This window comes from Uloborus diversus, chromosome 1 (genome assembly GCF_026930045.1).
Source record: "Uloborus diversus isolate 005 chromosome 1, Udiv.v.3.1, whole genome shotgun sequence".
NCBI lineage: Eukaryota > Metazoa > Arthropoda > Arachnida > Araneae > Uloboridae > Uloborus > Uloborus diversus.
This window is the reverse complement of record NC_072731.1, coordinates 138266623-138292542: the sequence shown is the minus strand read 5'-3', so window position 1 is coordinate 138292542 and position 25920 is coordinate 138266623. Positions and strand designations below refer to the sequence as shown.

Genomic DNA, 25920 nt, shown 5'->3' with positions numbered 1-25920 from the left:
AAATAAGCAGGAAATTATTTCTAAAATGATAATTGAGGGTTTCGTCTCTGTTATTAGAAACGAAGTGGCTATCAATAATAACACTCCATCTGACGGGGCAGCACATGCAATATCAATATAAGTATCCTACCTTAAATTCTGTGTATATTAAAAACAATTTAGATGGCAACATTTTCTAGTTCAATTCCTGTTGTAATAGAGTAAATTGATCTGCCCTAAATACAATTTTGTTAATAACGAACAATAATCTTTTTTCAAAAACATGTAGTGTCCTTCAAAGGACAGCCTTCAAATTGTTTGTTAATACCCACCAATGCGGATCAGAGGCCTGATCAAGTAAGCTAAGCAACACTAGAAATAGCATATTACAATTTTTTGTTGGTTTTCAGTTTTTCAAAATTCTTATTGTTTATTCTATTCATAATCTCATATATCTTCTTCAATTTTAAATGCTTCATTTTAGTTCTCGTATGATTGACATTCAAGTTCAGATGTCTGAAAGAGCTATTGAACTTTTGGCACTTCCAGATGATCAGTCTTGTTTAATTCTCGACCTTGGGTGAGTAACTTTTTCTTTGCTTAAAATATTTATTAAAGTTAAAGGCAATATTATTATTTTTTTTGTTTATCATGGAAATATCCTATAAGATTCTGATCATCATTCTAACTTGAATTTTAAAGTGAGATTTATTTTGACACTGTATAGGGGATTCATTCCTGTCTTAACTTTCATGACTTCTATTATGTGCTTGATATTGGAATAAGCTTTCATATTTTCAAATACTAACTGTTTTATTGTGACACAATCAAATTTACCAAATCTAAAAATGTTATGTAAACAACTGATTCTTAAATTGAAATTTTATTTTCATTTAAATGTTAGTTACATTGAGCTGCTTTTGTAGCCTCTCTGGACATAAGTATTTATAAAATTTAGCTATCTAATCAAAACCACATTTTATCTTTTCGGAAAACGTTGAGTTCATCAACAAACATTTTATTTATGGAATAAGTTGTAGGGTAGTCCAAGTATTTTAATCATATTCTACACTTCAGGGCATCATCTTTTTTTTTTACTGTAGTTGACAGTAGTAAAGTGCCAAAACTTCAATATCCCAGGTGGAGTAGAAGGCAGTGCTCAACCTCTCAAAAATTTCTGAAATTTTGATATTTTCTTGCATTGCAAATATTATTTTCCAAGTTCTTATTTTTACCAAGATGCTGTTCTTGTGAAAGAAATATCAGGAAAAATACATTAAAAAGTTTAAAAAATAGAACTATCAATGGTTTTATTTAAGGATTGTTTTTGTACAAGAAACAACTATGTTTAAGACTTTTTTGTGAAAATATGGCTTTGTAATCAACTTCAATATGTCAAGCCAACACTATAGCTTTAAAGGTATCAACAATATAACCAATATCTAGATTTAAACAAGTACCAACTCCAATGGCAAATACTTCTTAAGTTTATTTTTCCCTAAAGGGGGGGGGGGGGTCTGAAGTACAAGTCACTGTAGAAGAATTAATTTTAGTGAAGCCAAAGGCCGCTGTCCCAAAAAATACTTTTAAAACATGGTATTGATAAGCTTGAAACATTACACTCTGAATGGCTTCTGTTAAAAAAAATAAATAAAAGAAGAATCTCTGATCTGGGGGAAAAAAAAAAAAACGTGAAACACTATTTCATGTGCAGCAAGGTATGGTATTTGATTTTGCTCACAACACTGCACTTGCTATGTGCAAAGTAGGCAAAAAAAAGAGTTTTTAATTGATCTGAGGGTGGGAAGAAATATGATTATGTCATCAGAAGACAAGAAATGCTACAGGAAAGAATTTTTCTCAAAAAAAAAAAGACTTGAAAAAGAGAGAACTAAGTTATTCTTCCTGATACATATCAATATTTTCACCGAAAAAACACAACAAAACCCTACTCAATCAGAATGTGCAAAAAATATAAATCCACCAAGACGTTGAATCTAACCGCTAAGTTTGGACTTAAACGTAAAAGAGTTTTGGATAGGGGTATGTAGGACAAAGTGAAATATTTAGTCTACTTTTAACTCATTTATCTGGTAATATTTTAATTATGCAGTAGCACATGTTCTCTAACTGACTATTTCAAATTCAGATTCAAAAGATGCATCACCAGAAAATTCTGGTTCAGCCAAAGATGAACCAGAATGTTCTGGTGATTCAAATCAGAAGAGATGTAAGCCGTCATTATCTCCAAAAAGAAGGGCGTTCAAACAGCATGGCCCTTTGTATACCAAGAAAACTATCGAGCACTGGAAGTAGCTCCTGGTAGTGAAAATTTAAAGCTCACTGCAGTAAATGCCTTAGGCAAGAAAAAACAACCAAGAAATGGACTGGACTCTACTTAGAATTAATGGAGCTGTCTCTACTGGCTCTGGGCTATACTCCAGACAAAATTCATTGGAGAGCTACAGTTGCAGTAAACCACCCTCGTTGGATGGCGAGACCGCTATATGTCATAAAAATCCACTTGTTTTGTGTGGAAAATGGTTTCAAACCCACACAGAAGAAGAAAATTCTCATAACCCTTTGTGAACTTTGATGAGTGCGCTCGACCATTTTTAAATTTTTTAAAACTCATATCCCAAAAAGATGCCTATGAATGATGTTTAAAACCACTTTTATTTTTTCTCTAACCTTAACCCTTAATTTTTAAGGGGTCATCAAAAGTCATTTTCGTAGTCAAAAATGCGACTTTTAGACCTTTGCATTTTGGCCCAAATCTAATTGAATAACAATCATGGCAGAACATTTTACATTTTAATGTTAAAGTACATAAGGTAGTAGTCTCACACACTGAGTTATGTAGCTGTAACTTAATAATTAAAATAATAGCAGCAGGCAAAAGTTCAAGGGCAAAAGTAAAATTTTTTACTCATTTCAAAGGGTCATAACTCGCTTAGGGGATAAAAACACAAAGTGAAATATGGCAAAAACCAATCACTGGAGTCACACTAATGAGAAAATATAGCTGTAATTGTGTGTTTGTTTACCCTTTATAAATTACAGCACCTCAAAGATCAGAAAATTGAGAAAAATGACATTTTTAGACCCCTGTAAACCAAAAGGGGATGGAATTAAAAATGAAATTTCTTGGCCAATTGAATATTCCATTCAAGTACTATACATGTTATATATACTGTTTTGTGTATTTGGTTTTTAAAAATGATACAGGTCTTTGAAATTGAGCAATTTTGCTAGTTAATTCACACACTAAAACAGAAATGAAAAATGTGAAAACTTCATTGCGTTTTCTTAAATTACGTATAGTGTGCTGTATGTAATATATTATGCTGGGAAAAGTTATTTTAAGCATAAAAATAATTATTTTATTTTGATAACTTAGAAATATTTGGACATAAATCAGTGTTGGGGATCAACTAAAAAAATCAACTAAATTTGTAATTGATTGATTAGTTGACTAAAGTAATCTGACTCCCATTTAGTTCAGACTAATATTTTTAAAATTTAATTCAATTGCAGACGAAGATTAACGTTAGTTTAAACTAACTCGTTAGTTGATTAAAAAAACTAATTTAGTTCAGATTGATTTAGTTCAGATTAAATTAATCAAATTGAATTTAGTCAGGTTAAAAGTAATCAGATTAAAAGTAATCAAATTGATTTGATTACATTTTGAATTCAGATTAAATTTGTAAAATATAAATGTCACATGAAAAGAGGCACATTTATATTTCTATGTGTATGTACATATTTATGCAAGCATAAACGAGTTAATACGTGTATATACGACTATGTGCGTGACAATACGTATATAAACGTGTTATCCCGCGTATGTTCGTGTACGGAGGTATATTTGAATTTTTAAGTGAATATACATATTTATGTGTGCATATACGAGTAAATACATGTATATATGAGGATGTACGTGTATACAAGAGAATATGCATATGGATACATGTTACCCCGAGTATACTCGTGTACAGAGGTAAATTTGCTTTTAATTGTGTATACACATACTTATGCGTGCACACAAGCATAAATACGTGTATATACGTGTACACATGAGAATATGCATATAGATACGTGTTACCCCGAGTATACTCGTGTAAAGAGGTAAATTTGTATTTTGACGTATGTATACATATTCAAGCGTGCATATACGAGAAAGTGCGTGTACATACAAGTATGTTCGTGTACACACGAGAATATGCGTCTAGATATGTGTTACCCCGAGTATACTCGTGTAAAGAGCTACATTTGTATTTGTACGTGTATATAGATATTTATGCGTGCATAAACGAGAAGGTACGTGTATATACAAGTATGTTCATGTACACACGAGAATATATGTAAACATACGTGTTACTCCGAGTATACTCATGTACAAAGGTAAATTTCTATTTAAACGTGTGTGTGTAACATTGATGCATGCATATACGAGAAAATACATGTATATACGTGTAAGTACGTGTACACACGACAGTAGGTATATAGATACTTGTTTAACCCGAGTATACTCGTGTACGATGGCACATTTGTATTTCTACGTGTATATGCATATTTATGTGTTTATAAACGAGTAAATACGTGTATATACGAGTATGTACGTGTACACACAATAATATGCATATAGATACGTGTTACCCCGAGTATACTCGTGTACAGAGGTAAATTTGCTTTTAATTGTGTATATACATACTTATGCGTGCACACAAGCGAAAATACGTGTATGCTCTTGTACACATGAGAAGATGTGTGCAGTTTTGTGTTACTCCAAGTATACTCGTGTAAAGAGGTACATTTGTATTTCTACGTGTTCATGCATATTTAAGCGTGCATATACAAGAAAGTACTTGTATATACAAGTATGTTCGTGTACACACGAGAATATGCATATAGATGCGTGTTAACCCGAGTATACTCGTGCAAAGAGGAGAATTTGTATATAAGATTGTACATACACTTTTATGCGAGTATATACGAGAAAAGACAAGTATATACGAGTATGTTCGTGTACACAAGAGAATATGCGAATAGATACACGTATGTTTACATATATTCTCGCGTGTAAATGAATATACTTGTATATACACGTACCTTCTCATTTATGCACGCATAAATATCTATATACACGTACAAATACAAATGTAGCTCTTTACACAAGTTTACTCGGGGTAACACAGACCTATACGCACATCCTCGTGTGTACACGAACATACTTGTATGTACATGTACTTTCTCGTATATGCATGCTTGAATATGTACATACACGTCGAAATACAAATGTACCTCTTTACATGAGTATACTCGGGGTAAAACGTATCTATACGCATATTCTCATGTGTACACGTACATACGTATTTTCGCTTGTGTGCACGCATAAGTATGTATATACACAATTAAAAGCAAATTTACCTCTGTACACGAGTATACTCGGGGTAACACGTATCTATACGCATACTATCGTGTGTTCTCGTACATAATCTTATATATATGTATTTACTCGTTTATAAACGCATAAATATGCATACACACGTAGAAATACAAATGTGCCTTCGTACATGAGTATACTCGGGTTAAACACTTATTTGTCATGTGTACACGTACTTACTCGTATATACACGTATTTTCTCTTATATAAATGCATCTATATGTATATACACGTTTAAATAGAAATTTACCCCTGTACATGAGTATACTCGGGGTAACACGTATGTTAACATATATTCTCGTGTGTACATGAACATACTTGTATATACATGTACCTTCTCCTATATGCACGCACAAATATGTATTTACACGTACAAATATGTACATACACGTAGAAATACAAATGTGCCTCTGTTCATGTGACATTTATATTTTACGAATTTAATCTGAACTAAATCAATCTGAACTAAATTAGTTTTTTTAATCAACTAACGAGTTAGTTTAAACTAACGTTAATCTTCGTCTGCAATTGAATTAAATTTTAAAAATATTAGTCTGAACTAAATGGGAGTCAGATTACTTTAGTCAATTGAGGATTTAGTTGATTAATGCCCAACACTGACATAAATGAGTAGTTCATACATGATTGACAGCTTAAGTAGTTAATTTATAGACTATCTATGCACACAAATTTTCAATACATACAAACATACGCTCTGTACATTAACTTATGTAACTTGCCTAAACATGTGCAAAAGCATTATCTACATAGTTGAAAGGAAAGAAAAAGGTGTGTTTTTCATTTCTTGCTTCAGTGTAGTTTTAAGAAAATGAACTCACACAGTAGTACTATAGTTCTGGTGGTGACACAGCATGTAGCGTACTCAAATACTTTACTCAAATACACAACAAAAATAGAAAGAACTTTCTTAATTTACATAATCATGAAACGGATGTCAACTTGAGAGCTGAATGGCATTTCTATGCAATATCACACGGTAATGGACATTGTAACAGAATCAGAAGAACCGTAAAAAGAATTGATACTACTAAGACTAGCTTGGAAAGAACTATTAGAAATCACATTTTAATTCCTACAGAAATGTATACCTTCTGAATTTTTGCTACTAAACATTGCATGTATCCGCATTCAGTATATTAAACTAGCTGAAAAAACGCTGCAAGATTGGTTTGACTCTGCAAATAAAATTCCCGATACAACATTTAATCACTGCTTTATGCCACCGTATTTAAGTATTATCACTGTAAAATTATTGTCCCCTAGCAATAGGTATGAAGAATAGTGTGTTACTAAAAAGACTGTCAAAAGAAAATGCCCATTTTTATCAAAAAAGTTATTACATAGCTTGTGTTGATCACTAAATTTAGAACCCCTGTCATTGTCTTGCTCCTAGTACATTTTCAAAATATCAAATTATGAATGTGCCTTGGAAAAGTATTCCAAAATGCCATATATTTGAGTCACCATTACAACTATAGGACTACTAGGTGAGTTAATTTTTTCAAAACTACACTCAAACAGGAAATAAAAAACACACTTTTTAAAATTTAAATTTTGTATATATAATGTTTTTGCATATGTTTAAAGCAATTTAGATACGTTAATATACAGAGCATATGTTTGTGTGTATTGAAAATTTGTGTGTGTAGATAGTCTATAAATTAACTACTTAAGCTGTCAATCAAGTATGAACTACTCATTCATAACCAAATATTTCTAAGCATGGGCGGATTTATGGGGGTCAGAGGGGGGCAATGCCCCCCCCCCCCCCCAGTTTTGGGAGGACTTTATGTAGTAACAACACATCTTCCAAAAATTAAAAAAAAAAATCATTTTTTCGTTTTTGAATAGTTCAGAAGAGCATGGGTGGATTTATAGGGGGGGGGGGCAAAGGGGACAATGCTCCCCAGTTTTGGGAAGAGTTAATATAGTAACAACTTATCCTTCCAAAATCTTACAAAAAAAAAAAAAAAAATCATGATTTTTTTCTTTTTTGAATAGGAAATTAATGTTTATTTTTTCTTTTAAACTTAAAATAGCCGTTTCTTACAAAGATTGAACACTACTGTACAAGTGTATAATCTACTACTCAATTTCAGAGGCTGGAAAGTGCAAATTATTAATAGGTTCTAAAATCCCTGAAAAGAATTGGCGCAGTATAGCCTACAAGGGCTCTTGAATGAAAAACCCAATCTAACCAACCAAACCTTGAAAATAATTAGACAAGTCTTTGAAACTCCTAAGCAAAGTGTGCTTCAATTTTATTTCTTATCAAGTGTATAAATTAAGAATTGTTCAAATGGGTAGTATGTTACTCTCTTGATACCTATTCTCTGAATCTGTGCGCCACTTCTTTTAAAGTATTAACTTGTATCACAAGGCACTTTTAAGCCGTTTTAAGAAAGTGCAATGAAGTTTTCACGCTTTTTATTTCTGTTTTAGTGCGTAAATTAACTAGCAAAATTGCTCAATTTCAAAGACCTGTATATTTTTTACAAACCAAATACACAAAACAATATATATAACATATATAGTACTTGAATGGAATATTCAATTTGCCAAGAAATTTTATTTTTAATTCCATCCCCTTTTGGTTTATAGGGGTCTAAAAATGTCATTTTTTGTCATTCTTCTGATCTTTGAGGGAATGTAACCAATAAAGGGTAAGCAAACACACAGCAACAGTTACATATTCTTATTAGCATGGTTCCAGTGATTAGTTTTTGCCGTATTTCATTTTGTGTTTCCGTCCCCTACGCGAGTTATCCTCATTTAAAATGAGTAAAAATTTTACATTTGACCTTGAAATTTAACCTGTTGCCATTATTTTAATTATTAAGTTACAGCCACGTAACTCAGCATGTAAGACTATCATCTTATGCACTTTAACATCAAAGCGTAAAATTAACTGCCATAAATGTAATTCAAATAGATTTTGGCCAAAATGCAAAGGTCTAAAAGTCCCATTTTTGACTGCGGAAATCACTTTTGATGACCCCTAAAAAATCAAGGGTTAAGGTTAGAAAAAAATAAAAGTGGTTTTAAACATCATTCACATACATCTTTTTGGGATATGAGTTTCAAAAAAATTAAAAATGTTCGAGCGCACTCATCCGTTGAATCTGTATGGAATGACCCATATATATATATATATATATATATATATATATATATATATAAAATATTGGTTTGAAGCCCCTATGGCTACAAATGTTGCTTTGAAAGACCTGACCAGGATTGAAGTTATTGATCCTCAAATCAGCAAAGTGGTTAAAAGTGCCAAAAAGTATCATCTTTGGTACGCCTTAGATTAGTTAGTTGTTTTACATTTATTCTCTCAGAAAAAGTATCAAATGAGCCAAAAATGGAAATTGTCAAGAAAATTGAGAGTGAGCCAGCCTGTCATTTTGCCTTTTTCCAGGAGGGGTCAAAGTACTTAATGCAAATTATACTGAAAAACAACCAAAACCACACCCACTTACATGTAAACACAGAAATATCTCAAAAAAGGATGAGCCTGAGTGTGAGCCTAGGAACTGGAAGATAAGAGGAGATTTATTCTTTAACTGACCAACCGATTGGACTAACTTTGCCAATAAAAGATTTCTGCAACTGTTTGAAAAGTTAAAAATAAATTCAATTTTTTTGATCATGCATCCAAATGAATGGAATAACCACAAAATACATTGAAGTTCTTAACCGTTTAACCGCCGAACTATTGACGGAAGATCAAATTTGAGTAACTTTTTGAAATTATGTCTATTTATGTCTAGTAAATACAGAAATAAAATAAAATTTCCAGAAAAAAATTTTTTACTATGTTTTTCAGTGTGTTCCATTTTTGGAACATTGGCGCTTTGCATGAAGTTTTTTTTTTCAGGGATTTTTTTTAAACTAAGAGGTTTTGAATGCAGTTTTTATCTTAGCATACTTTATTACGGAAAAAATAATATTTTTAATTGCATTTATGTACATACCAGAATTTAGAAAATCCAATACAGAAATATCTAATGCCCATGATATGAAAGGAAGCATTGTTGGTGAAGTCGTTTGTCGCAATGGAAACATTTCTTAGTAGTATTTTTTTTGCACACCGCACAACATCCTTGGGATGCAGATACAATATAATGTCCGTCAGACATTCTTGATTATTTATGTAAATGACAACGAGGCCCTGGATGACTTTCCACTCGTACTTTTCTTCTTAGGAGGTGAGTTGTTATTTCTCTTCGGAACTCTAAATGCTTCATCTTGACTTCGTGTAACTCACAATGAAGTAACCAACTAGCTACAACTGAAATATTCAGAGCATTACTAAAAAGATTCCACCACCATTTTTTACTTCTCAAATGAGGTCTGTAGCTCCCTAAAAGATTATCTAAGACGTCCACACCCCCCATTCCTTCATTGTATCTCTTGATAAGATGAGGTTGTGGCACATCTATCTTGCATTTCTGCGCATATGAGTAACATTTTGCAGATGCAAGTGGCTCATGTGTATAACAATTAGATGCTACTGTAACCACTGCATTATCATTCCAGCTGCACATGTACACTGATCCATCAGATAGATAGTCAAAATTTCCACGATCTTCTTTAGAAAGGGCTTTTTTGGATTTCAGTGGACAATGGCCAGTTCGGTTTTCACGAATTGTTCCTGTTGCTCGTACACCTTTTTTTGATAGCTGAGAAATTAAGTCATATGATGTAAAAAAGTTATCAAAGTATACTTCATGCTTAGACGTGTCAGTCAAAACTGATAATAGATCATTTACAACTCTGGATCCTAATTGCACATCAGGGGATCCTTCTTTTTTGCCTGAATAAATCTCCATGGAATATGGGTATCCACTTGAAGAGCACAGCATCCAAATTTTGAAGCCGAATCTTATTGGTTTTCCTCTAATAAACATTTTACATGAATGCCGACCGTAGTAGGGAACCATAGATTCATCTATGCTCAATTTTTCATGAAATACACCAAATTGTTGAAGGTTTTTACACAATTCTTCGTAAATAGGGTATACTTTTCCAAGTTTGTCATTTTGTTTTAATTCATGGTTGTCCATCAAATGAAAGTTGTTTTTTATTTTTCGAAAACGATTTCGAGGCATAATTGTTGGTACAATTGGCACAGATGTATCTTCTGCACTGCTCCAATACATATCTTCAGAAGGAACGGAATGGTACCCACTCAATAGCAGCAAACCAAAAAATTGTAGGATTTCATCTCTGTCAACATCTATTGATTCTCCTTTTTGCAATGCATACAAGTTTGTCATATTTGCTAAGTGTTCAACATACTGCAAAGGTAAAATTTTAAAAAATAAATCAATTGGAGATAAATCCACCATATTCGGAAATGCGTGTCGAAGTGGTTCAATACTTTCTGACGAAATCAGTTTCTGAAAATTAGCTTTCTTCTCCCAAGTTAAATCCATTTTCATTCTTTTTCTACTTTTATTTCCTGATAATTCCAACTTTTTATTTTTTTCCGTTTTCATTCGCTTTTTACTTTTATTATCTAATGATTTCAGACTTTGTTCTTCCTCCGATTTTTTTGTTAAATTTTCACGAGAGTTGGCGAAAAAAATGTCCACCTGTCCACATACATCAATTGGTGTAATAGGTTGTAACTCGTCTTCTAGAATGTCTTCTTCCTCAGTGATATTGCCTGGTTCATCAGGGGGTAATTGGCATATATCTACATCTGACATATCCGAATCTGACGATGTCTCTAAATAAGCCACAGCTTGTTCTACAGTAAGAAATCTTGTATACATTTTTTAACAGTTATGAACAGTTGGTATACGTCAAACAGAATTTTGTTTCGCTCGAAAACAAAGCTAGCGAATTATTGAACTGCATTTAAAATATGAAGAATAAAACGCTCACTAGTATAATTTTTTTATTATCACGTGACAATGCAGCTGTCCGAGCAGGTGTGGATGCGGAGCCATATAGTCCGTCAAACAGTAGACTGTTTTTATTTTCTTTGCTAACGAAACTTCATATCCTGTAAAAACATAAACTTACTTGGTTTTGCCAACACCTACATCAGAGTACATTGAAAATGAGAAGAAAAAAGAAACATATATTACGAAAAATGAAATTTCCCCTTTGAAGTCGAACGATTTACTTCTTGGAAATTTGACTCCCTAAAAGCGCCAATGTTCCAAAATTGGAACATGCTATTTTGAAGGGGTACATCTTTTGGAAATATCATTGTACATTTCTACAAGCATTTTAAAATCATACATTGAAGTATTTTTCACAACTATGATAAATATCATCACATTTTCTGAAAAAGCCAATTTTTGGTAAATTTTATAAGAAAAAGTTGCAAAAAGCTAAAAAAACACCCATCTTTGAAAAATCGCAATAAATAATTGAAAATATATAAACAATTAATTAGGAAATCAAAAATTACTTTGAAATAAGATTAAACTGTGTTAAAAAAAACTTTTTTATTTTAACGTTATTTCTTGGGAAAATTTTCAGTTAAATATGATGTTCCATTTTTGGAACATTGGCCGGTAAACGGTTAATGATATAACTGAGTGTGGTGTCAAACTGCTTGAAGGATTCAAAAGGCTTCTGACAAGAATCGAAGCAGTTCCTCCTGCAAATGGTTGAAATTAGCTGAAAGTGGGTTCCGACCAAAAAACAGAACAAGCAGCTGTTGTAAGTTAGGAGCCGTGAACTTCAGAGGATTATACCATGTTTATTCACCCCCACTCACTACTTGCCTATAAGATTTTTGTGTTATTCATCAATATTATACAGTGAAATAAACTGATTTACCACTGCTCATGCAGTTGTACTTAATTTAAAACAACCTCCAAATTTTCAAATTTATTCTTAATATTGCATGTCTTTTAGCACCGTCTTCCAATTGGAATATTATCTTCAAACTTTACCAGAATACTTACTTTATTTTTAGTAACAAAATTTGGGGGTGCCCAGATATGTAAACTAGTTTTAAAAATTTGCCTATATAATATAGATCACCCTAAAAAGTAGTTCACATTTCCACCCACAGAACCATTTCAATGGTGAGTATTATGCTTATACCATGATGTCTTTCTTTCTAATTAAAAAATAATTCTGCATAGATGTGGATCTGGACTTAGTGGGCAAGCATTAGAAGAGCAAGGACATAGCTGGATCGGTATTGATATTAGTCAAGCCATGCTTTGTGAGTAAGAAATTTTATTTTTTATGTGAAATGTCACTGTTCTATTTGTTGACAATAATTATATTAAACCAGTGGTGTACCTAGCATGGATGACATCCGGAGCGGTAATTAGTGGTGTCACCCGTCCCCCCCCCACACAAACAAATGCGAAAGGAAAAAATATATATATATATCAACATGAAATTCATGCAATTTTCAGACACAACTTCATTTGTGTTACAACAAAATTTTAAGTGAGCTAATGTACAAAAAACAAATCCGGGAATTTACTCCCTATGAAATTTTTAAATTTGTAGTCTTAAAATTTCCTTTTAGCTTCATATTTTTCAAACACTTGTATTTCCACTTTGGGTGTCACCCTCCCCCCCAGACAGGTGACACCCAGGGCAAACCTCCCCCCCTGCCCCTTCTTAGCGACGCCACTGATTAAACTACCTAATTTTTTATTATGAGCTTACCCAGATTTTAAAGTTTGTATGATTTGACTAAAAGGCAAAGTGTCCTTAAATTTTATCATGCAGTTTTTATTAACATTAGGGTTGCCACTGGCAACTAAAAAGGCGACTTTTGCAACTATTTTTCAACATTTGTGACTTTTTATATTTTTAGGCGACTTTTTTCATGTTTGGTGATATTTATTGAAAAAAAAAAGAGAGCAATGGGTAGGATGTGCTCAATACGTGTGTCGAGAATATTGCTTACTTTGTTGTAGATTTCAATCCTTTTGCGTCTTGTAAACGTTTTAATATTTTTGACAATTAGAAATTATTTTGGCATACGCTATCTTTTATAAACTTTTTTTATGTTTTCTTTTGATAAATAATAAATAAATAAATCTTTGGAAGCATGCCAAAATTTATATGTCACGGATTATTTTTCCCATATGGTAGTGAGACATTGGCAATAAAACAGAAGAAAATTGGCTGCTCAATTTTAGTCTAAAATGTCTGAGCGGATGCTAAATGAAAACTAATTATAGGACACTCTTTGGCAAAATACCAACGTGTAAAAATAACAAAGAAACTATAAAAAAATGGCGTATGGCACACAAATCATATAAAAATTATCTGGAGGAACTAAGAAAGTTGATAGACTTTGAAAGACAACAAAAAATTAAAAAGATGAGCAAAAAAAGCAGAGAAAGGAATAAATCAAATGTAAAACAATAACACAATAATTGAAATTTCCAAAAACGACTAAAGCAAGTATAGTAGGATTACGGGCGGCTACATTTTTTAAAATCGTTTGTATTTCAATAGCCATATAAAAAAAAAGCTTTAGACTATGTTCAAAAAAAAAAAAAAAATAAAATAATAAAATAAATAAATAAATAAATAAAACAATAATACAGGTAATAATAACTGTTATCTTCTTTACTAATAATAAAGCTGAAAGTCTCTCTCTGTCTGGATATCTGGATCTTTGTCTAAATATCCGGATCTCTGTGACGCGCATAGCGCCTAGACCATTCAGCCGATTTTCATGAAATTTAGCACAAAGTTAGTTTGTTGGAGTTTGTCTTTGAGGTGTGCACCAAGCAATTTTTCGAAAATTCGATTTTGTTCTTTTTCTATTCCAATAACTATTCAGTAATTATATGTTTGTTTCAATCACACACAAAACTCAATTTATAATTCCTTTATGTTTTATAACCAGAGTAAGTACGTTTAAGTTGCCTTAAAATTAAAAAAAATATATCTGAAGTTTTTTTCACTTTGTGACACTTAAAACGTGACGTTACACGTAACATCTTCATGACGTTAATTGAAAAGTAACTTACATTTTTAAAACAGTAATTCCATCAAAAAATGCTTAAAATGAACTAAGTAAATGTTGAAACAAAAGTTAAATCTGAGAAGTTAAGTTTTGATTTTCTTCTGTTTACTAGATGTAGTTATGTTTCAAGATGTTGTATTGTGTGGTTGTCATGCAATGTAGTTTTTGAGTTAGCAAATTTATCAAAAAAAAAAAATTGGTAAAAGCAATTTCACAGATTCAAAATGCAACTTAACTGTTCCTCTGAGGAGACTATTTAGGTGACTATTTTTTAAATTTCAGGCTACTAACGCAACTATTTTCAAGTAAAATTTTGATGGCAACCCTAAACATTCATTTTGTATTTTGTTTATTTATTTTTTTCTTCATTATTTAAAATTTTAGTTTTATGGCTAAATCTGAATATTTTTTATTCGGGATATAAAGCCCTCTTTACCACCAGCTCTCTTTTCAATCAGTGAAAAAGGATGCAATTGGACTACAAAATAGGGAAGTAGGCAACCCTTAGTGCATTTGGCATTTTTTTATAAGGTTCCAAAAGCTAGAATGAGCTTTTTATTTGTTCACATCCTTCATTTCTCAACAATGTTAATAAGTAGTGTTAAGAAACATTAAAATTCTTTCTGGCTTTCATTTGTCTGTCTTATATAGCAAGAGGGCCATTCCATGGAAAACGACCCATTTACATACTGTATTTTTTATAATAGTTACAGATTTTCAAACAATATTCTCCTATAGAAATCTCCAAGTATGAGGAAATGAAATCACAAGATTTTACTCTTAATTATTTGATTCATTATGAATAAATTATGTGCAGGTATGAATATTAAACATTCCTTAACAATTGATTCCTAAAATAAATTGTTATTCTTACAAATAGTGTTTAAACCAAATAAACCCGGTTTAAACCAAAAATACATAGTTTAAACCTCAAATAAAAAAAGTTTTTCCCCCTTCCAAAAAAAAAAAAAAAACGGTTTTTACACCAACTCTGCGAGACAGCAATTTAAATATTTCTAAAGAAATGCTTGTCAAAGTGTATGTTCAGCAGCTTTCAAGCATAGTTAAAAATAAGTGTTTTTTCTTTTATCTTTTCCCCAGCAATTGCAAAGGAGCGCGAAGTAGAAGGAGATGTTATTTTGAGTGATTTAGGAGAAGGGATGTTTTTTCGTGCTGGAGTTTTTGATGGTGCTATTAGGTAAGTTGTTTTGATAGTTGATCATTTTAAAAGAAATATTTTTTTGTATGTTAACTTCTAAGAGAAGTTTTCTTAAAACATTTAAAAAAAAAACTTTTTGTAGTTAGTATTAATGCATTTGAAAGTTTCCGTTTAAGAGAAGAAACTTTATTATTATTATTTTTTAAATACTCAACCTTTATCCCGTAGGGCTTTTTCACTTAATTTTCATTTGTCAAACTCTTAAACTGGAATAAGTTGACTCCCTAGAATCACTTATATTTTTTGTGTCCCCACAGAAGGGATATCTATAATATGCTAGAATTATAATGTTCCTTAAAAAGGGGAACTGAGCACTACACAACACTCTAGGCTGGATGGTCACTGAAAACAGTTCTGTTTTTTTAACCCAGACCAGAAGCAACACAAACTCGGACCCTGCACTGTCAGAGGTATTATTTTGGAATTGGAGATTTCAGATGATTTTGTGACCCCGCCCTTTGAGAAATTACTGTATTTACAGAAATTGGCATGTATGTTTTGTGATAAATATACATTGAGCGTATGTTCTTTGACTTCCCCTCCCACCCCCGAAAAAACATTGAAATGATGACACCAGACATCACACCCTGTAGACAACAGAATGGGAAAGGTTGATACACAAAATGTTTCTGTTCTTTTTTTTTTTCCAAAAACAAGCGACTTTCTAAAAAAAGGGTTGAAATACCAATTTTACTGTTTTCTCACAAATGCTCAGAAATTGTTTACATTTTGAGAGACAGCTCAAAATAATTTGAGTTTAGCTACAGCATGAATTGCTTAGTTTCTTTTTATTTTAAAACTAATATATTTTGTTTTAGAAAATAATATTTTTCTATCCTAAGCTTGTAAAATGGAAAAAAAATCCTTTTTCTAAATGATTAAAAATTTCTTTTATTAAAATTTAACATTTAGTAATAGTTTTGTTTGTTTTTTGGTTATCCCTTGAAGTTATTTGAATCAAATAAAAGTTTCTATAATTTGTGAAGCCAATTTTCCATTTTTATCATTGCTTCTGATAATGCTGCTATTACATGAAGCTTCTTTTGTTACTGTATAACAGATGTTATTTTCATGCAAATCCTGTTGTTTAGTTATCTTGCATGCAGAGCCAGCCTTAAGCGGATAAGAGCAAAAGGGGCCCCGCGCCAGCAGAGGCCCCGCTGTAAAAAAAAATGTTTTTTCCTCACAAAAATTAATAAGAAAATAAAGGAAGTAAAATGTTCAAATGAACGTAACTGATATTAATCAAAATATGCTTAACTGATATTTAATCTGGGAATACAGAGCTACTTTCAGGGGGATTAAGGGAGTAGGGGGAGTTTCATGAGGCTTTTAGCATTCCTATTAAAGTTAGCAAATATATATCCAAAACTACTAGCCTCTTAAATAAATTTCCAGAAGAAAAAAAAATAAAACATATAGCCCATGGGTGCCCATATAGGGGGGCTAGGAGAGGTTCGACCCCCTCCCCCCCCCCCCCGCCTAGAAATCAGAACTTCCTTGCTTTTAGTACTTTTTTTTCTTTTTAAAAATATAAAAACATTTCTTCTCCAGTCATTAATGTATAAGTTATTAAAAATTTCAAATTTTAATAACTCTGTAGTGGTGGTGGTTATGTCAGAGGTGGTATATTCACTACATAATAGTTTGTTCACTGTTTAATACACATATTTCCATGTTCACTCTTGCAGTGGCAATCTTGCTCTGACTGCCAGTGGTGATTCTCAGTTAGCCTTGTGGGAGTTTAAGTGGTTGCGCAGTTGGGGTTTCCATAGTTGCGCAATTGGGATTTCTTCTTTTGCATGAACTGATCTGATGAATTTATGGGTTTCCCACAGAGTATCCCCCCCCAGTGACTGAGGGTTGTTAACCCAAAGGAACGATTTTTTTTTTTTTTTTTGAGAATCAACACTGGAAGTCATTTCATATTGTTAAAGAAAACATAAGATATATACATATATACAAAAAAAAATTGAAAATTTGAGATTCATATATATATATATATATATAAACTAATATTTTGCAGTGAAAAGAAGCTATATTAGGTTATGTAAGTTGCTAAGTTTTTTCGAAAATGTACTCGTCTTCCGTATCTGGTAACATATGTTGCAGGTTCCTTTGTAGGTGTTTTATTGATAGTTTTTAGTTCTGTAGTTGCTGGAAATGGAGAATGGACAGTTTCCGGAATACCATGAGCCGGTTTAACGCGGTCAAGAGAAACTGTTGTGCGTCGACCATTGATGTCTATTGTAATTGTTTTCTCCGTTTTGCTCAACACTTGATGAGGACCAGTATATGGTTGATGTAAAGGTGGTTTCACATGATCAACTCTTAGAAAAATGTGCGAAGATAATTTTAGAAACGGATGGATGTAATGCTGATCGGTGCAATGGGCAGATGTCGCAACAGGATTCAGCTGTCTCATTCTGTCACGAAGATCAGTTACGAAATCCGAGTCACATGCAGGAGTGACTGTAGGGTCGAATATGTCACAAGGAAGAGGTAAGGTTGTGCCGTAAACCAGTTCTGCACAAGAAGATTGCAAATCTTTCTTAATGGCTGTTCGGATACCCAGAAGAATTACGGGTATTAGTTCTGACCATCTGTCAGTATTTTCATGAGCTTTTAAAGCAGACTTAACATGCCGATGGAAGCGTTCGACAAGTCCATTTGCAGTTGGATGATAACTAGTTGTTCGGATCTTTTGAGTGCCCAGTAAGCGAGTAAATCCAGTGAACATTGAAGAGCGAAACTGGGGACCTTGATCAGAAGTTATTATCGATGGACATCCGAAACGAGAGATCCAAGTGTTGAATATTTCACGGCATACGGTTGGTGTTTTAATGTCAGATATGGGTACTGCTTCTAGCCATCTGGAAAAGCGGTCAATCATAGTGAGAATGTATGTTTTACCGTCAGATGGTGGCAAGGGACCCACAATATCTACATGAATGTGCGAGAATCTGGCACTAGGATGAGAAAATGTACCTAGAGGCATTTTGGTGTGCCTGTGTACTTTTGATATTTGGCATGATTCACAGCACTGCACCCACTGCTTAATTTGGCACTTCATATTAGGCCATACATATCGCGCACAGATGAGCTTGGTTGAAGCTGCGATTCCTGGATGTGCCATGTTATGCAGATGATCACATATTAGTTTACGAAAGGAAACAGGAACGAATGGACGTGGAACACCTGTTGAAGTATCACAAAGTAAATTGCAGTCTGCAGCTTGGCATGGTTTGAACTCCAATTATAAAGAAGATGTATTGGCTTCGAGAAATTTTTGAGTTTCTGGATCACTTCTCTGTGCATTTGCAAATTCTTTAAAATTAAAATTTGCAGCTTTGGTAATCTACTCAATTTCGATTCGCGAGAGTGTATCTGATACCACATTTTCTGAACCCTTCACATGCCGAATGTCTGTGGAGTACTGCGAAATGAAATCTAAATGGCGTGATTGTCTTGGGGAGCATTTATTTGGATTTTGTTTAAAAGCATGAGTAAGTGGCTTTTGGTCTGTATATATTACAAAAATTCTGCCTTCTAACATGTGTTTGAATTTTCTAATAGCAGAGTAAATTGCAAACAATTCCCTATCATAGGTTGACCATTTTTGTTGACTTTTGTTTAGTTTCATTGAGAAAAAGGCTATTGGTTCCCACAATCCATGCAATAGTTGAGATAAGGTTCCGCCTATAGCAACCTCTGAGTTGTCTACATATAAGCTTACAGTGTTCGCGCTCAACTATCCGTAACTTGGGTCCCAAGGACCCATTAATGAAATAGATTTGGGTCCTTTGGCGGAAAAAATGAGTCCCTTAAATTTTAAACAGAAAATCTTAGCATATAATTGAATAATATACAACTATTTATACTTAGGGAAAAGAAACTATCCACATAGTTATTTGAAAAAGGTATGAAATAAACTAAATTGGTTAATTTTGCCCTTTTTTTCTGTGATTATCATATGTTCAAATAATACACTTGTAAGATTTAGTTATTTGAGAAACTATTTAGTCAGTTACAATGAGGTAAACTTAAAATTTACTTTAAAGTTGGATTTTACCATGAAATAAAAAATAAATGCCTTTGATTGATCAAGCAGAAAGCACTCCCTTAACCTTTGCTTTCGTAAACATTTTTCTAGGTGAAAAAAAGCAAACAGCCCCTCCCCCCTCCATCAATTATCAATAGCAATTTCATAGAAATAGAAAAAAAATCGCAAGCGGATTAACCCAACGCAAAAATTGCGATCGCAAAAACGAAACATTTTCTCACATGAGTATGAAAATTGCTCATTTGCAATCTTAAATTAGAAAATTTGACTTCATTTTGACTCTTTTAAAATATCTGTGTTGGCTTCGGTGCTACTTTTAAAATTTCGCCATTTTCAAAATGGCGCGATCGATTAATACGTGACTTTTGCAAGTCCAAATAAAAATAGCCCCTCAGAAATAGGTGAATTACTAGAAAATGAACAAGGTTAAAGTGCTTTCGTATAAAGTTCATATTCATAAGTAATTTAACAAGAAAAATGTTAAGTTCAGAACTTTGTGTTTTGCGCGATCGGGAAAATGTTCGCCATTTTTTTTTCACCCATCCTTTTATTGAGGATGCAAGATAATAATTTTCAAAAGTAATTCTGGTTAGATGAATGCAAAATAGATAAGCTTTTACTACTCAGTTGTCCTGTATCAATCCTGAAGATTGCATTGAAACCACTCTTACTTTTGATCTTTATTGTTGTTTTCAGGAATTTCCCCAAGATAAAAGTTGAGGGAGAACTTATTCTTAGCATACAGTACAATGGGCTATTTATGAACTTGCAATATTTTGCTCCTTGAGCTCTGCCCAGGAGGTCACTGTAAGCTCCAGTCTTATCACTAAAATTCCATTGACTGGTCAACAGTAAGGGTGTGTTTGAATAGCTGATAAAGAGATAAGGTCATTTTAATACTTTTCTGTTGATTCTCCTGGTCATTGAAGCTTAAAAGCATTCACTAGATAGATCTTCAGCATTTTCCACAATTTTTTTTCTGGTTTTTATCTTTTGGGTGTTCTGGGTCCCTAGGACCCGAATTTTCGCGGAAGTTGCGTCCCTTTCCCGCGAATTTGCGTAAAAAACCCGCTATAGCGCGTAAACGCGAACCCTGCTTAATTGAGCTCCTGGAATGGGATGTCTCAGAAGAGTGGCTTTAGCAGTCGCGTTTTTCGCGTCAATAAAGACTTTTTCTGCTTCTTCATTCCATTTAAATTGTTCTGCCGCTTTGCGAACCTTGGAATGAGATTTCTTTTTATTTGTATGTCCTTCTAAAAGTTGTACTATAAGTATATGCGCAGCAAGTATATGCGCAGCTTTGGGTATAAAACATCGGTAAAAGTTGAACATACCTAAAAATCTACGCAACTGGGTTAAGATATCTGGTTTTGGAAAATTTTGGATACAATGTACTTTATCGGGTAGAGGTTTTATTCCGTTTTCCGAAAGATTAAATCCTAAGAAGTTTATAGTTGACACACCAAATATGCACTTTTGTACGTTAATACAGAGACTGTATTCATCTAATTTTGAAAATACGTTTTTCAAATGTTGGTAATGCTCTTCGGGATTTAAGATGCTATTAGTATATCATCGATGAAGGCGTAAACTCCTGGTAATCCTCGAGTAATTTCGTCGGAAAAATGTTGAAATGTAGCACTCGCGTTACAGAGGCCGAATTGCATCACTGTACTTTCAAATAGGCCAAAAGGAGTACAAATTGCAGTTTTGTGAATATCGTCCGGATGAATAGGAATTTAGTGGTACACTTTTATTAAGTCAATTCGACTAAAAATTTTTGTTCTGTGTAATTCAGCTGTAAAATCAGCAACACAAGGGATGGGATATTTATCTTTTATTGTTTGAGCATTTAGAGATCTAAAATCACCAACTGGTCTCCACTCTAAAGTTCCTTTCTTGGGAACCATCTGAAGTGGCGAAGCATAGTTGCTTTTCGAAGGTCTTATATGTCCTAGATGCATCATATTTTGAAATTCTTGCTTAGCAATTTTAAGACGATCTGGAGCTAACCTTCGAGGTTTTGCTACTACGGGAGGACCTTTTGTTATTATGTGGTGAACAGTGTTGTGTTTTACTATTTGATGTGGATTAGGTAATTTGGTAATAGCAGGAAATTTTCGCAATAATTTATGATATTCTGTATCCCCTGAAAGAGAAATTCGAACCGAATGTAGTTTTGAATCTTTAATTTGGCCTGCTGATTGCAATTTTGTTTTCGTATCTCTCAGACACTTATTGCGGAGATCTGGCACCAATTCAAAATAATGGAGGAAGTCTGCTCCAAGAATAGGTGAACTAACATCTGCAATCAGGAAAGTCCATAAAAAGTTTCGTCTTAAATTCAGATTCAGCGATAAGGTTTTCTGACCATAAACATTAATGTTGGAAGAATTTGCTGCCATAAGGGTTTGTTGTGTAGCATTTCGCTTCTGGTAGATATTAGCGGGAATTAAACTGACGTCCGACCCTGTGTCAACCAGAAAAGATATGTTTGTTGTCCGGTCACGAATGAACAGGCGACGTGATTCCTTAGGCAAAGAATAAGTCGCCGCTATTCCTTGCTCGTTTTGTTTCCCTGCCACTTGCAAGGTTTTACGCATTTTTCTTCTCTACATTTTTTTCCAAAGCGTCTATGATACCAACAAATTGAAAAATCACGCCTACGAGAGACACTCCTTTCGCGAGACCCATTGTTTCTGCGATTGGGCGAACGACCGCGAGAATAGGAAAGACGATCTATTCTTTTATGTAACTTTTCAATTTCGCCAAGAAATTTAGTCTCAAGTGTTGGTTCAGTTTTATTAGACACTGCAAAAGTCTCCGTGGAAGATGGTGAAACTTCTATGATCCTATCGGCAATTTCTGCAGCTTTGTCTAAAGTAAGTTCAGAAACTGCAGCTAAAATTGTTTGGACTGAAGATGGCAAATGCTGCAAAAAAAACTCTAGCATTAAATTTTCAGCTACATTTAAAGTTTCGGCGCGACCTTTCATGTTCTGTAGCAATTCAGATGGTTTGCGAGAGCCTAATTCTTCCCCTGAAAGTAACTTTCGAATTTCTTGTTGGGATGATTCCCCAGACCGATTTATAAGTTCTTTATTAATATGGGAATAAGGATCGGTTTTATCTGGTTTCATTAATACATCTCTTATTAAAGAAGCTGTATCAGGAGGAATATGTGCAACTACGTAATTGTATTTTGTTTTCGAATCAGTTATGGGCTTTTTAGTAGCAAGTTCAAAAGTACTTTCGCACATTACAAACCATAGACTAGGATCTGATCTATGGTACTGGGGTATTTGTACTGCACTCATTTCAGACATGGTGCAAGGTTCAGATTCTTTAGGTTCAGACATTGAATGAATCATATAAATGCATATAAATATAGTACTATAACATAAATGCGTAATTTATACTGTTAATGGGTATTAGGCATTATATTCACAAACGCGACATATATACAACTGAAAAATGCAATGTTAAAAATTATCAAATTTACTATATTTTTAAAGATAACACTTCATGAAAACGAACAGAAATCACATGCATATGAAACATTTTTTTCGACTTTAGCATAAGAAAAACACCGAGAGAGCTTAAACTGAAGTTGAGGGAAATAAAAGGGCACCTAAGTGACCTCCTTTTCCACGCAAATCAAATGCAAAGCACAGAGAAATGATTTACAGAAATTGCACTTATCTGCGACCTTGAAAGCAAAAGTTCCCCACTGTTGCTATGGCATTTCTCCTCGGTTGGAACACTTTGAAGATGCTGTGCTCAGCTTCATCACACAATTTAATCCATTTTTTTGAGTTTTTGGGGTGAAAATGCAGCACAAGTTTAGTTCTGTTGAATTGGATGTTTAGTCCGAAAGGCCACCATTATGTGGTGTTGGTGATTATGTCAGAGGTGGTATATTCACTACATAACTCGGTTTTAGTAGATTACAGTTTAATACACATATTTCCACGTTCACTCTTCCTGTGGCAATCTTGCTCTGACTGCCAGTACTGATCCTCAGTTAGCCTTGTGGAAGTTCAAGTTGTTGCGCAGTTGGGGTTTCCATAGTTGCGCAATTGGGATTTCTCCTTTTGCATGAACTGATCTGATGAATTTATGGGTTTCCCACAACTTTAATCTGTCCTGAAATCGGTTTCCATGGGGAAAATACCCAGCTAAAGCATAGGAAAAATATCTGAACCCCCTTGCAATTCTGCATATGGGTGCCCTTGATATAGCCAGTTGAACATTTTTAAATAAATATCTAAGGCTGCACTTTCTGTACCCTTTAACTTCCACTCAAGAGAAAGGAACTAGGTAGTGGGAAACCAAAGTACAAATTTTTAATGATTATCAGCAATTAATACAGTTCCCAAAAAGTAAGGGTCAAGGGCCCCTATGTCAGGATCTTACTATCACATGGGCAATGCAAAACTTTACCCGAGACTCCGAAAATTGGCAAATTTCCAAAGCTATCTTTTTGATTTATTTCATTTTTATATTTACTTTTATTATTTTTTTACTTTTGTTATTTGTATTGATAAAAAAATCTTAAAACTCAGCAGCAATGACAATTTATTTAATACACAATTAACACTAACGTAGGTGCAATTCTGAAGAGTAAATAAATAAATGATAAACTTAAAATACTGCATACTTAATACGCATAAGACATCTCTATGACAAATCTAAAGAAAGCAAATTGCCATTCATCTTCTGAAGTTTATACAAGTAGCCTAGAAATGGGTTTTTAAATCTTCAAGGCCAAAAAATTTCTTCGGGCAGCCACCAAACATTTACATATCTCCTAACGAGACTGGAGATGCGTTTTTAAGATTTCAATTTCAAAAAATTCAGGAGAAGGCTACTCAAAAATGTCCACCATTTCCTCAACTTTATCACAAAAAACTGACTAAAATTTCATCATTCAGTTTTCAATTAAAAAAAATTTCTAAGGAAGAAGATTCATAAATTTCACAACCCTCCTCTCCTTCTTCTCCTTTGATATCTCCAAAGGTAGCATAAATTAGTGTTTTTAAGATTTAAATTTCAAAAAGTTTCATAGGAAATGTTTCTGAAACTTTTTTCGTAACTAATGACCCCTTTCTTTAACATCATCACACAATAGCTTAAAATTTCCCTTTTAGAAAATACTACCACCAAAAGACCCTCGAACCCTTCCTTCCCATTGATAGCCATAAAATTGACTTCAGTTTCAAAAAAAATTCCAGGAGGAAAGTCCTCCCTTTTCCTCTATCATTATCAAACAGGACCTTTGAAGAGTCACTGAATCCCCAGCAAGAGACCACCAACTTTTTTTCTTTTCCATTTTCATCAAACATCACGCAATTGGGACTAAATTTCCAGAAAAAATTCTGAGAAGTGCTCCCAATTCCCTGTCGTTTCCAAAATTAATCTAAACTTATCTTAAGTTTTAAAAATAATTCCGTAGGCAGGGAACCTCCGCCTCTCCCCCTTTCCCTTCATTTTACACAAAATTGTCCGAATTTGCGATTTTAGACGCCAGCTTTGAAGACTCTTCCAGGAACCGTAGGTGATTTTTTCTGACTTCTACGTCCCTCCCCCTGAGCAAACTTCATTTTTGTAGCCAAACTGCTTTTTTAAACTTCATGTTCGAAAAATTTCCAAGAAGAACTCCCCCGTTCCTTGCTATTCCATTCCACTTCTGACATTCTAAAGACGTCTGGTTTTTTGGATGTAGTCTAAAATTGCTTTTTTAGAACCGGTAAATTTTTGGTGCATTTTCCTTTTCTGTCATGGAAAAAGAAAATGCTCTGTCTAAGCTATAAATTGCGCACATAGGCGGCTCGTAATGGAGGGCGGGGGTGAGTGGGGGGGGGGTGGAAGTTAAACTGGCCACTTACTTCCAACGGTGAAGGGGTTTGTCCCCTCACTTCTCAAAGTTGCACAATAATGATCGACAGAAAACTGATTTTTTACTGGGTGGGTTGATTTATTTTAAGGAAATGAAAACTAAAAATTCCAACTAAATGGATCTTTCTCATGTTATTTCATGATAATCAAACTTTGAATTGGAAGATTTAAGTCTACGGTGGCCATCCGTTCCGGTTTTGGAGGCCATATTCCACTTTTTTTGGAGGTCATTTAATCATTCATGTTAAAATCCCATAATATCGTCCAATTTTACAAAAAAAAAAAAAAAAAAAACAGCATCTGGGGCGTTGTTCCATA

General features: G+C 33.5%; 2 protein-coding genes across 2 annotated transcripts in view; one reads left to right on the top strand and one right to left on the bottom strand.

Moving 5' to 3' along the window:
• LOC129221525 (probable 18S rRNA (guanine-N(7))-methyltransferase) overlaps nucleotides 1-25920 on the top strand; it is a 67379-nt gene that overhangs the window by 19457 nt on the left and 22002 nt on the right. Inside the window, exons 3-5 of the mRNA XM_054856019.1 lie at nucleotides 464-559; nucleotides 12565-12647; nucleotides 15525-15621. Coding sequence (XP_054711994.1) covers nucleotides 464-559; nucleotides 12565-12647; nucleotides 15525-15621 — 276 coding nt within the window. The remainder of the gene's footprint in view (nucleotides 1-463; nucleotides 560-12564; nucleotides 12648-15524; nucleotides 15622-25920) is intronic.
• On the bottom strand, nucleotides 22260-23030 carry LOC129221535 (uncharacterized). The gene has a single exon (XM_054856031.1). The coding sequence runs from the start codon at nucleotides 23028-23030 to the stop codon at nucleotides 22260-22262; it is 771 nt and encodes a 256-aa protein (XP_054712006.1).

Bases quoted from the DNA above. Each gene is read 5' to 3' on its own strand.
- LOC129221535 (XM_054856031.1), bottom strand. From the start codon at position 23,030: ATGTCTGAAATGAGTGCAGTACAAATACCCCAGTACCATAGATCAGAT.